Consider the following 14,160-nt stretch of genomic DNA (forward strand, 5'->3'; position numbering starts at 1 on the left):
TTCAATTCAAGAGCACTCAGTATTTCTGAGATCTTAACAATGAGTTCATACTTAGAATACCTGTCTTTCTAACTTACTGTAATAACCCTGTAGTGCCAGAGAGATTTAAAAAATCTGAAGACAGGCAATAAATTGCTATCATATGAACTGTGTGAACCAGAGTTGTATCATGATTCTCAGGAGTTTCATTTATGTATGAATACAGAAAAAGACTCATTAATGAACTCTATGAGACCTCATCTGATGCTGGCAGACAGGAGACCAGTGATTACTTAGATAAAATCATAATTTGACTTGGGCTTTGAAATCAACATATCCACAATATTGTATGTCCATAAGATCACGAACAAGTACAAGAAAATTTACTGTGAATGGTTTTTATTATCATTACATCCCATGACAGTCAGGACTAAAGATAATAGCAAAAACTCTGTCAAATGGCTTTTATATTTCAATTTTATACATTCACTGACTATAGACAAATCAATAATTAGTTCTACGTTAAATAACAAGTTCTCATTTATGATGATATTATGATAAGATTAAGGATATACATCTGATTTAGGTGTCAGGAAAACCACATTGTGTAAATTCAGGGACAAAGATATGCTTATTTTCTGTCGTTTCCATGAGGTGGACAAAATCAGTATTTGCTATTAACAATTCCTATCCCTCGCCTCTAGTAAAATACCAGATACTAGTAACTATGGCACACCTCCAAGGCTGCATTAGCTCACCTGTGGCAAGAAAAAGCCCAGACTGACAGATGGGGAATGCATTATTCCAGTAAATTACATTTCAGGGGCTGAGCTTTAGGTTATGGAGGGCAAGTTTTACTTTGTTTGACTTCATTAAAAGGTTTCATGCTTCAGCAGGGTATTTTCCATATCATAAAAACCAGATCACTCTTTAGCAAGTATTCATGGGTGATTAACACTATTCACACATCAGTAAAATCTTCTTTTAAGAAAGCCAAGGACAAAGGCTCCCTAGCAGAAGTTCTGATCCAAAGCCCACTGAAGTAATTGAAAGGTCTTCCATTGACTCCAGCGGGCTTTAAATTGTACCTTAAAGAAATGTGATAATTGCATCCCTAGTGCAAGGTTCATACCTTCTGCTTCTGTGCACGTCCCCAAAGTAAAATCAGAGTGGAATCTGGATCAGAGAGTTTTCTGTTCTGTTGCACACAGCTAGATCAGCCTGTTACAAAACAAACAAACAAACAAACAAAAAACCACAACTCCCCTACCCCCCCAAAAAACCCATATACAATGTCCTTTAATTTTCGGTGGAATAAAGCTCATAGTCAACAGAGAGACTGGGCCTCTCAGCTTCCGCACTTTCACATTCTCAACAGGTCTCCAGTTCTCCATCCCTGCTTTAAAGTAATTTCTATTAATGGGTTATGAATCACAGTTTATAATGCCTTCTTTTTTCCTAAGTAAGAAGGATTATATCTGAGTGATCTCTTCGGGACTCTGGTGTCCCAAACCCATCCATATACTTTCAGGACAACTGTCAGTAGCCATTGCATATCTGCTCATAAGACCACACAGAAGGACAGCTGACAGTTCTCTCTTTCAGGCTTGGACAATATGTCCAACTGTGGCAAAGAAGCTACACACAAGAATGTTCCTTGCTGACTCTACTCAAAGTGAGCTGAATTATGAGGCTTTATGGAAATCTTGACCTGAACTCAGCCGTTCATAAGGTTGAGAATAATCTAGAAAATGTATTTGTACAGATCTCCATTTTCCAGCTTCAACGGAGGCAAGCAGCAGAAACCCATCTTTGTGAAAAATGATCAGTGAAATATTTGACCCTCACCCAATGGAAATCAAGAATAAACAGAATAAACAGTCCTTTCTCTCATTTCCATTTTGAACTTTGCACAACTTGAAAAGAGGTAACAATTGCAAACTCCTAGATGCTTTAAAAATGTAAATCATACAAAGTTAATTCAAAACTAATCTGAAGTAGAAAATAAAATGGTAAACATAATAGCTAGAAAATAAAATGAGTGAAGTGGAGCAAAGCAGTCTGCATATAATCCCCATCTTAAATGCAATGAACATACCAAAGATTTTTATAATTGTAGATTAAATGCTGGTCTTATTAAAGGGAGTGGGGACTTTCTTATGGACTTCAGTGATGCTATAATTTCATCTCCTATCATTATTGGTGCTGTAGAATCATGCCTAACTATCATGATTCCTCGAAGATTAATCTTCGTTCGCCTAGCCATGATGATCATGATTCCTATATTTTGAAGCCCCAACAGAATATGAGCACTGTTTGAGCTCTTGCTTAACTGAGACCATAAAAAATCACCGAATTATTTTCTGCAGCCAACCCAAAAAGTAATCATAGCAGTATAACACATTTTATCTAGCTTTAAAGACTTCAAATGATACAAAATTTACCATATCCTTTGGCCACGGGTTCCAGTGGCACTTAAGTCAGTGCTTAAGTGCCTTTCCTTTAAATAATTTACACCTAATTTACAGTTTGAATTCTGCAGACTTCAACATTTAACTCTGTGTCTATGCTTGATAGATGAAAGAAGTGTTTAGTGTCAGGTGTCACTCCCCTTCACACTTTGTTAGAGATGCTGACTAAAATATCTTTTCATCTTGTCTGCAAGAAGCTAAATAAATTGAACTATTTTAGTATACCATCAGATGTCTATAGTTTTTGAGCCATAAAACGATTTTTTAACTCTTCCCTGAAAACTCCCCCTTTAGTCACATTCTGAAAACATTTACCCTTGGTAATGGTTGTTATGCCAAAATTATGTAGAAATACCATCTTTATTTATTTCCTTCATTTTCTGGGAAACCTGCTGCCTCATCATTCTTTGGACAGTGCTATAAATTGTCTAGACACCTGATTAATTTGAAGACTGGTTTAACCAACATTTCACTGGTAGGGAATGGGCAAGTTCCATTCATGATTTGGAAGGAAGCAGTCAGACAGTATTTACAAATTCCACAGCAGCTGTCATGAATAAAACATGTTTTAAATATCCAGGACCTTAACCACAGGTAAAACATGGAAACCATAGTTAATATCAATGCAACAGTAACCTTCTGCTTTTTTTCTCGTAACGAGGTAATTTAATTATATTAAAAGTATAATTAATGAATTTCCAAGCAGGTTTTTCTTTAAAGAAAAAAAAAATCATTTGTTCTATTAATAGTAAAGCTCTTCCTGCTGAAATGAATTATTTAAAATCCCTGGAGATACATCTTTCCACTATGTATTGCCATCCTGTAGCAGCAATGTATTACTCAAAATACTCATGTAAGGGAAAGACAAGCTCAGACCACTTTCTAGAGCAGAAACATGCATTAGATCTGCATGTTTAATGCATTAGCACTCAGTTTCCCCACAACTGCTAAGCTCTTTTCTCAATCAGAAGTCACAAGAAAGTGGGTTTTACTCAGGTTTGAAAACATAGGGTTTTTTCACAAGTAGGTGACAAAGCATAAAAAGCTATCAATATGAGAACCTTTGAAAATAGAATAAATCTTATAATGATATAGCATATAATTCCCATACCCCTAAGCAACATCTGTTTTCTAACATATAAATTACAGGTTTTAAACCTTCACTGAGTTTACTCAACTTCTTTATTTTACAGTGCAACTTACAATCTTTCAGGTAAACAGAGCAGCTATGGGTAGACAGGAAGCTCATAAATAAATACTTCCCTTTTGTGCGTGTCAGAGTTGGTTAGTGGCATCTGCCAAGACAAGTCAGCACATCCCCATTGAATCTCAGCTAGCTAAAAGTCAGACAAAATATTTTCATAAAGAGAAGCCCTTTCACTCACCAACAAATGAGGGGGTGGAATATCCTCACCCTGAAGATCAGGACATGGAGTTAGATCTTTCTCTTATTGGCAAGTATACAGTGGGAAAAATATGATCCATAGAGCCCCATCTGGGGATAACATCTTTCCTTGTGACTCCACGGTTGTAAAACCTGGCCTACTGCCTTTCCTGTAGTTGTTGCAGAGGGGCAGGGGCAAATGCTGAAGTATATATCTTTACAGAAGTTTTACCCTCTCTGCATCAGTTGAGATAGTTTCAAACTTGGAGGCCTTTTGGGAAAATATTCATCTTTACTTTCTGCTCTGTAAAACCACTCCATAGGAGAGGAACTCTTCGACATCCTTCTCATATCTTTTCAGCCAAACATGTGTTGCTGGATTCAGAGGTATGTTTTAGCTTTTTTGTCCCAAACTTTGTCCATGTCTAGGCCTCATATCATGATAAGACCCAGAAGTGAAATGTCTTTCTCACCCTACACCCCACTTTCCTTGGAAATAAAGCAAAGGCCATTCAGGTCATGAGGGACTATGGTGCAGTCTGATAGTTCCTGAATCTGCTTTTCAGAGCAGAGCAAGGATCTGCAGACCATATCAGCAGATTTATCCACCTCACAAATGTATTACTTGCATTGGCTTACATTGAAACTATTTCCTTCTTCTATAGTGTCTTTCCAGTGATGAATGCATGTGTCTTCCTTGGCCTGTGGGATTGCTGTTTGATATAATTTTTATTGGAATTAAAGAAACTAAGAGAGAACAAAAGAACCATTAGGTATTTCCGGAGTCCAAGATGAAGCTAAAAAAGTCAAAACCTAACATGAAATAGGTGTTTTCCATTATATGGCACCACACATTGGACAAATTAATGTCCTGTGAAAGTCATCTTTAGGTACCTGAGATAGATCTCTTTAATTTTAATAACTTGGCATTATATGACTTGCTATTGCTTCTGTTAACATTTATTGTAATTCATCTATTAAAGAGAGCAATAAAAAGTCAACAGATATGTGAAAGAAGTATCAAAGAATTGTTTCAGTCGAAGGCGGACAGACTAAATAGTGTCCTTTTCCTTATCAGTGTTTCTGTTACATTTTGAGTTATGTATCTACATTTTCATTTATATTTTATACCAATTTTTGTATTTTTTAGAGAAAGCTAAATTATCCCTGTCATTATTTAGCAGAGCAACAGCAGCTTTCAGGTATATATACAAGCTTACTGTACATAAAGAATTGAAATTTTGAAACAGGAAAAAAACCCACATTTTTTTTGTCTGTATCTTATGTTGATCACAGTTTAATTACCCCCTCCCCCCCAAAAAAAAAGGAGACTATCATAAAATGGTGAAGTTGACCTTTATTTAAAGAAGAAAATCCTGCAACAGGCTAAATCAATGCATTAAACCAACAAAAGAGATTTGGAGTGATTCCTAAAACAGTATTGACTATACCTCTACAGATATTTCATCTGAAGAGCTCAAAGCACAATGCAAACCTTTAGTTCTGCCTTACATTATGCTGGTGAGGTATGTGCCTCCTGTGTTCCACATGAGCAGTGAGGTTGCAGGTCTGTGAGAGTCTAAGGCAGTAAAAAAATTCTGGGTTTATGGTCCTGCCTATTTCTCTGGATCCACTGTTCACTATGGTGTGTCCCTGCTCCAGTTCTGATTTGATCCACAGTAACCTGGGTCAAGGACCTAACCTGGCAGAAAAAGATCAGCAGAGCACTAGTGCCACACTAAGGAAGGAGCTGAATTGCAGTAAGAGTAGCCACTATCAACCTAAGGAATTACACAATTGCCAGTCGAATCTGCTCCTTTTCTTTTGTGCCGAAAAAATAAACAAATAAATATAATCACATTAATAAAAATTGAAATGTTGTTTGTAAGGTTTTTTTCCTAACCTTTTAGCAGGGGAATAATCATCTCCATTTCACCAATAAAAAGCTGTAATATCTCCTGTTTGATTTTCATAATCAACTTCGTGCTTTCTCCTAGTTTGTTATCCTCTTTGGGTACTCGGGAGGAACTCCATCTAATCATCTGCCTTGTTATTATTTTCTTGAGGTCTCATGCTTAGTCTATGCATACATAGACTATGTTTTTGCATATATTTAACTCAAATATAACTCTATGCGTTACTATAGAAATTAGCACAAAAAGCCCTTGTGCAGGACTCGAGAAGCTTTTTCAAACAAGTAATAAATCATCATAATAATGCAGAAGAGAAATACTAACATTGATCATGATGATAACACATCCGCTTCTTTATCCTGCTATTACTGAAGTCAATAGTAAAGCTGTATTTACTTCAGATGGTGTGAGATTAAGCCTTACAGCATATTATCCCATTTGATTTTGACAATATTTTTTTATAAAATGTCTTCAGCATAAAGAAAACCCTTAACTTCATAGCAGTGCACACACACAGACTTGGATTGAAAAGGATACAGATGTAGATATATCCACAGGATGAATATAATATATGCATATGTGTATATATTTTTTTTCCAAGACTCCTAAGGTGATGTAGGTCTTATGTTTGCCCTTAGATTGATATGTCTGTTAATCTCAGAACTCCCATCAAGATTAGTTTTATTATCTAAGTGAACAGTAATTTAAAAGAAATAGCATTTTATTGAACTTCTGCTTAAATCCAAGCAACTTCAGATAAAGACAGTCTGCCTTGGTGTGACGTGACTGGAGAACTGAAAATGCAAGTTCCTCAGAAACTGCCACCCACTTTCATCTGTGTAACACTCAAAGTCACACTGTATGTTTATATTAAGCTCAAAAGAAATTAATTAGTTTTTAAAGAAAAGTAGCTGTAATGAAAAATCTTAAATATAATTTTAAAACTGTAATTTAATACAAATTCATGACATCAACGTCTGCGTATGCAGAGGTTCTATTTAATTTTCATTAAATAATGTAATAACTTTTTTCAAATATCATTTGACACTAGTAATTCCTTTTTTATTATGTGTCTTATATTAAAATGATAGGCTAGTATTTCATGATAAGACTGCAGGCTGGTCTGTTCCAGCTGCTTACACTGGAGCACCCACTGGATGGCAGTCATATACAGCTTTGGAAACAATTCAGCATAGTACTTTAACTCACAGACCTGTAAAGAAACCCTAGGTTCAGTGCCTCCAGGGAAAACAATTTCTTTTATTAGATAATACTAGTTTAGTACAAAGACAAGCAATAAAAGTGAGAGGACAGAAATTTCACTATTTCCTGACTGTTGTCTTGTGGTGCACCATTTCATTCCAGGTGCCAGGATTAGAGAAGGGTGTAGCTCAAAGCTGGCTGTGGAAAGCAATACAGGTACCCTCCTGAGACAAGAGGAGAAAGAAATGCCAGAGCTGACAGTGGAGCAGAACCTGGCTCTATCACTGATCACAAACGCTTGCCCCAGAAAATCAGTATAAACAGTTTTTAAATAGAGATTTATTTTAACCAGGAATCAAAACAACCTAAAACTTCAGTCATTAAACCCTGAAAACAGTCCACAGCTGAACCCATTTTGAAATCTTTCCTTGACTTCAATGAGATCTGGAAAATATATGTGAGTGGATAGATTCAATTATTCACTCACTACAAGAGATCAGTTTAAACGAATAAACCTTTGCAGTAAACTGGCTGTACCTGCTAGAGCCGACAATGTAACACAGCATTAGTCTCCTTGTTGCAGTCCCTGATTCCCACATGTGGCAGGATCTTTTGCCTCTGCGCCATGATGGAATGCTCTGCTATGGCAAAGCATTTCCCAAGGGGAAATGAGGTCACTGGAAGAACTTTTTTTTTTACTTCAATCTGGTCAATATTACTGCTGACTAACCTGTTCCAAGATGAGGAAAATCAGGGCCTTTCCACATCCTGAATGCTAACTGAAGGCAAAGGGAATTTCATTACACCACAGCTGGCAGGCTTTGATATTCTATAATTGTCCATGTGAATGCTCACACAGGTTCATCATTTAAATTGACTTTTCATTTTGATCTATGTCCTGCAGACACAATTAGCGTACTCAGGTAGAGGCAGTCTGTACAGTAGGCAGGGATGATTTTTTACTACTTGTTCCTAATAGTTACTCTAATGGAGTAACACTTGGACCATAGCTACAGATTTTGGATACCTACAATACATTGGTAAGTTAAATCATAGATTGATAATTATTATTATTATAATTTATTCTTATTTCATCACAGTTATGATCGTCTGATCAACACCACTGCTCAGATTCCAACTCACAATAAAAAAAAATATTTAAACATTGCTGATAGATACCAATGTATATGATAGTACGCCAGATTATTTTGTAAGGCTTATTTTAAGTCATATTTATAAGAGGAAAACCTAGGAGATTAATCCCGTGTATGTATCAGAAATAATTCCACTACATGCAAAGAAATTACATGAGGTTAACCTCTTGGCATATGAGAGGATGGACAATCAGGGTTTTCTGGATAAGTGTTCACCAGTCTTTTCCTAATACAGCTTTCTAAAGCCTACGCCTTTCATTTAATAACCTTAAAGGCAAATACCATGACAGATATGAGCCATTTCTATTTGTTTTATGAAATAAGAAGGGAATATTTTTTTCACCTGATGTGCACGCAGTTTCCATTGACAATGGGTCTGACGCTTGTAATGCTGGATGCTGGAACACATATTTCCTTTCCACCAGGGAAGCCAGTAGCAAGCACTTAACTGGAGTCTGTACTTAGTGTAATCAGCTGTGGTTAAGGTTGAGATGTATTTTGTGTTTTAACTCTTTGCATTCACTTTTGCCTACACCGTTTCAAAAACAGCTCTCTTCAATTTGAATTTATATAACTCTAACTTCAGATAAAACGTGTATTTCTGCTGTTTATTAAAAATATGAGGAAAACTGTTGAAGATACTGTGAACAAATGGAAACTTCTTTGTTTCTGAGTAAGAATATGGAACTATGTTTTTGCATATATTTAACCCAAAATAATCAGTATGAATACTAGTTTGATCAATTAGAAGTCACTTATGGTCATGAAAACTTGATAGATCTCTTTTGTGATCTTCAGAGACTATTTTTCCTTTCTATCTACTATGTATATACACCTCTCTTGTAATTTTATGGGGCATTACAAGAAACAGAGGACCTCTCTTCTCCAATTATTATAGGGTTTTGAGATTATTGCCTCTGCAGACTCATGACCACGAGAGGCTTTCCAAGTACCTGATCTCACAGTATTCCAGGATAGCATGGAATTCAGCCCTTCCTTCATTTCTTTGCTGCCATTCATTTAGTTTTAGCCACCGAATTGAGCATTTGCAGTACCACTAAAGAAAAATAATCCACAATAATAACATTTTTAAATTAGAAATATGGCAAAAAAATATGTGAAAATATTGTATGTCCTTTACTGTTGCCATTTCTCCAGAACTACTTCTTACAGTCTATTGTACCCTGCAAAATCTTAAATCACATTTATGACTTTCTATCCTGTTTTGTGACAAGGTAAGGCCAGACTAAAATAAACTATTGTTGTTATGTCCTATTTAAACCTGTGTAATAAACACATAAACCTGACAAAATAAATAACAACAGCAAAGATAAAAATTCATCCCAATTACCTTAATGAAATATGAACATCAAAACTCTATTAATCTATATTAAACTATCTTAATAGCACTATTAATAAGCATAGGCAATTCATTTTATTACTCTCTTTCTTCACATTTTTCTGTTAAACAGCTAAAAACTAGGGGGAAATAATGCTAATGTAATGTGATTTTTGTGTCATATTGGGGACAATATGCATTTCTTATAGATTAAACTATTTAGCTAAGACGATTACTCTTGAATTTATTTTTTACGCTTCAGTAGGTGTCATAACCATCAAATAGCACAATATTTTCAACAAGAAAATAACAAACATGAAGTGCAAATAAGCATGTCTTATTAATTTATGATTTTTCTGAAAGAAAAGGAGAATTCCTGAATTAATCTTGAATTCCCAGCTATGTAAATCTGGAATTAGCAGTAACTTAGGTCCCAAATGGAAATCTGTTTCTACGGAAATAGTAATTTGTTTTATTGTTGATGCTGTTGTTATTTTTAGCGATTATATTGAAGCACGCAAGCAAAACTGATGGGATTCTACATCAATCAGAATAAAAAAAAAATCCAATACAGGTATTCTCTAGGCCTTGGGAACTGTGGAGATGGCAGATATGGAATAAAGGGTATTTACTGTTGGTTTTACTTTATCAAAATGAAAGCAGAGTGTATCAGACAGAGGTGTAAGTGACGGCATAAACTCCATAAGGTAGACCTGATTCAGTAGCACTGTAATAAGCAGATCACTTCAAAATACTCATAATTTCTTTTCTCTTTCTCCAGCTTGATCACTATCCTCCAGCAAGTTACAGCCTGCCAGCTGCATCTGACATTCAGTTCAATTCCCCAAAGGCACTGTTCCTAGGAAAAGTTATAGGTAAGATTTCGTTTTATACCTGGGACAATGATGTGTGTCCAGTAGGGCAATTGCTGGACATGTCATTCTTGACCAGAAAGTGGTTATATTGGAGTCATACCTAAATCAGGGGTTGTGTTCACCTGATAACATAGGCTGATGAGCACACAAATTCGTGATTGTCTGACATGCATTGAAAAAAAAATATGGGCAAAGAGACACTTGCAACACCATATTTGTGAAGTTTCATTACCCTCTCAACGTTAGGTGGAGGCAATACAAGGAAATTATTGAGACCGTTGCTTCTACAAGGAGATATTGAAATTATTTGGAATATTATTGTTCCCTGTAAGTTATAATGTGCCTTGTATAATGTCTTTATCCATGCAGACAGCTTTCTTATCCCGGTGCACCCTCCTGTGGCATAACTGTCTCTCAGCACTCTAGCAAAACTGCCACTCTCTCACAGTAAGGCCCACCAGTGAGGTCCTTTGGAAGTCACTGACACCTACAGCAACACTCATCTGGCTATTTTCTATCCCTTTTATGGACCTCATGGTTATTTCCCGGTGCAGCAGCTTCCTGGCCAGCTCCCCAGATGAACTCAAAAGGCAATACAGATGCATCTTAAACTGACTTGGACTCATTTTTAGGCCATGCCACATGCCATTGCTTAATTTTTCTGCTACTGACATCTTACATGAATTTGAAGGGTTACTCACGTCAAGAATCAATTATTCCCAACATTTACAATTTGTGAGGAGGGCTTATTCCCCCTTTTCTGAGATAAAGGGGTGTTAATGTTATTTCTTCTAAGCACTTTGTACAGAGTGGTTGCTTAAACTTCAGTGAGGGTTTAATCCAGAAAACTATAAATTTTTCTTTGTTTAGTGGTGTGAAATATTAATCTGTGAATCCCATGCACTGATTTTTGAAGTGGAAAAGTATTTGACCACATAACTAATGTGCCTTTTTGAAGATACACTTTTCCATTTGTTTTGGTTTTAAAATTTAACATGTTGAACTTCTGTGAAAGAGGAAATGAAAATCCTTCAAAATGTTTGGTCAGCAAGAGAGTCATCTGGTACTCTCCAAGTCAGTTCTGTTGATATTACAAAAGATGAGGCAGTCTAGCTTTGGTCAATATCTGGAAACAGGGTGCATTCTCACCTCATCGCACTTAATTACAGCAGTTGGACTGGAGGTGACTGTCTGACTCAGCCAGGCTCATGGCGTCTTCATACATTAATTCAAAGTGAGGAGACAGAAGTCTTCAGCCAGAGCCTTCCGAAGCTGAAATAACTCTGCAGGAAAGGAATGGGATTCCTGGCATTGAATACTTAATTTTTCTAATAGCATGGGATTATATTAGCACTTTGCAAATATGATTCTTTTGCTTTTTCGTCTCTGCTTATGTTACTGTCTTTGCAAATAAGACAAAAGAACAATAAGCAAAAGAACATATCAGTACCAAAGCAAGAAAGAGACACACAAAAAATCCTTTTATTCTTTCTACCAAAGAAAAATCAAACTTCTCTGCAGAGAGATGGATTTCCTAATGTAAAAGTGTTGTGCAACTGACCATGTCTCCTGTGCAACTCTCAGAGTGATGTTGAACGAGGCAAAAGCACAGCTAACACGGTTACCCAAGTGCAGCAGTTTGAAGGGCAAAGTAGACATAGAATTCTGTATCTTTAAGGCTTCTAATTGTCCCTCATACTGAGTAGGCATGTTTTAGTGGCCCAGAGGGATTAAAACCAACAGAAGATCTGGATACATAGATCAAATTACAATTTGTACCCACCTGCAATTACATTCTCTAAATGGGCAATATGGGAGTAGCCTCCCATTTCACTGCTAGTCTGGCATCAGTTGCATTCACTTCCTGTTGTTCCCATACTCTGCAATTCTCATTTGTCATCAAAAATGAATGCAAGGCCCTATTTTTTAAGACAGATGGGTTTTTGAAAAGCACTCTGGAAGAATGTTACTAAGAAACTGATCTTCCATCTGCCTTATTTCCATTTTTATTAGTGTTATTTGCATAGGAGCAGCTTCTTCTGCCACAGATGTTCTTGCTGTGATAGATAGTTTATTTGCTGCCCATCAGAAATGATCTCTTGTACAACACCTACCCCAATGCAACATCACTTACTGCTCTAGGTGTTACAACAATGTAGTTGATTAATAAAATGTTGCCTCATAACTGTTCATAATATTTTCTGTAAAGCAGGAGGGTCAAATAATAAACAACAACAAAAAAAAGTAATTGAATTGCAGTTGCAAAGAGGGAGAATTTCTTCTTCTTTAGGTTGAGGTGTTTTCTGCTTTCTTGAAATAATTTCCAAAAAATGTTGGCTTGGAGAACACTGATATAAAATAATTTTAACCTTCTGGGAAACCGGAGATAAAGGCATTTAGTATATAATTCTTATTCAGGTAATGTATTATGATTTGAGGAGTGAAATAAAGCTGAAAGAGACAATGAAGGAAAAATCCTGTTTTATGTGCATGTGTAGTAACAAAAATAATAGCACTAGAGAAATGCAGGATTTTATAAAAATGAATGAAAGGTAATGGTAATGTTTCAAGGAAATTCTTTAATCTGTTATTTAGATACGCTTAGGCTTTAATGGCTGATACAGACAAGGTAAGAGGGGAAAGCTGGCTATCTGGATGACCAGCTGTAAAGAGAAAAAAACAAAAATTAGACAACGTGACAGGAATCTACATTTTCATTTAGGCTAGAACTTGCAGCTAATTACTATGGTAGAAGAGAGAAGAGGCTTGACTTTTCTATTAAGTATAGTGGGTTTGGATGCAATACTCAGGTTTGTCTTCACATCCTTTTTGGAGACCTACACATGTACTGTCATAGTCTGTACTTTATTACTAAAAGTGGAGTATTTCTTTGGTTGTAATATGCATTCATAAAGAATTAGCTACGCATAATTAAACACTACTTTTGTAAAAGTATCATTCTGGTGAACAGAAATAATTTGAGAGTTTCTTAATAGGATATATGATTGACCACAGAAACACCAAGATCAGCCACGAGTTGCTCTTGAGAAAGTGTCAGGGAGGTAAAGGAAATGTGCTTCTTGTCTGTTTTTCATCTCCAGCAACCACTCCAAATTAAATTATATCTTTTCAGAAAGACCTAAATATCCACTTGGAAACAATTGACATAATACAAGTCATCTATAACACAGGTTATCAATTTCAGAACTGACAGCTGTACCTGCAGCTAATCTCTATAGGCTCCGTTTATGTCTCTGCCTCAAGCTAGTGGTCTTCAGGTACTTCCAGTTAGAGTAGCCAAAAGGGACCTTTCAGGTCTCCCTTCCTTCTTACAAAGCAGCTGCCATCACTCTACAGCTAAAGAGAGATCCTAGAAATCAATCCCAAGGGCCTGGATTCTTTTCTTAAAAGGCAGTTTCCTTGATAAATAGTGGTAGAAAGTCCATTTCTGGATGTGGGGTTTTTTCCTGGTGTTAATGTAAGGATGTTTTATTGTTCCCTGACTGGAGTTTCTTTGTTTCTTTACCGGGATATGTGGTGAAGATATAATTGGTCAGGAAACATTTCCCTGGATTCATTGTGACATTCACCACCTTGCACTGATGGAAGGTAACACCATCTTACATCTAACCAAGTAATTAGTTTCAAATGTGCAAAGGAGAGAACATAGAAATACTGCACAAAAAGTAGGAGATATATGACATTGCTCACATGGTAAAGTTCAAAAATGAAAACTCCTTTTTTTTTTTTTAGTGGAATCTCTCCACAAATAGCAACTGAATAGTAGGAGGCAAAAGTTCAAAATCCTTTGAATTTCCAGCAGGGAAAATGGCAATTATTCC

At 36.2% G+C, this 14,160-nt stretch overlaps 1 protein-coding gene across 2 annotated transcripts in view; it reads left to right on the forward strand.

Annotated features, from left to right (window-relative positions):
• CNTNAP2 (contactin associated protein-like 2) overlaps positions 1–14,160 on the forward strand; it is a 1,033,702-nt gene that overhangs the window by 958,125 nt on the left and 61,417 nt on the right. For both annotated transcript variants that reach the window (XM_017822277.1, XM_017822284.1), the window contains one exon: positions 10,225–10,318. In XM_017822277.1, coding sequence (XP_017677766.1) covers positions 10,225–10,318 — 94 coding nt within the window. The remainder of the gene's footprint in view (positions 1–10,224; positions 10,319–14,160) is intronic.

This window comes from Lepidothrix coronata, unplaced genomic scaffold, assembly GCF_001604755.1.
Source record: "Lepidothrix coronata isolate B3197 unplaced genomic scaffold, Lepidothrix_coronata-1.0 Scaffold3, whole genome shotgun sequence".
Taxonomy (NCBI): Eukaryota; Metazoa; Chordata; class Aves; order Passeriformes; family Pipridae; genus Lepidothrix; species Lepidothrix coronata.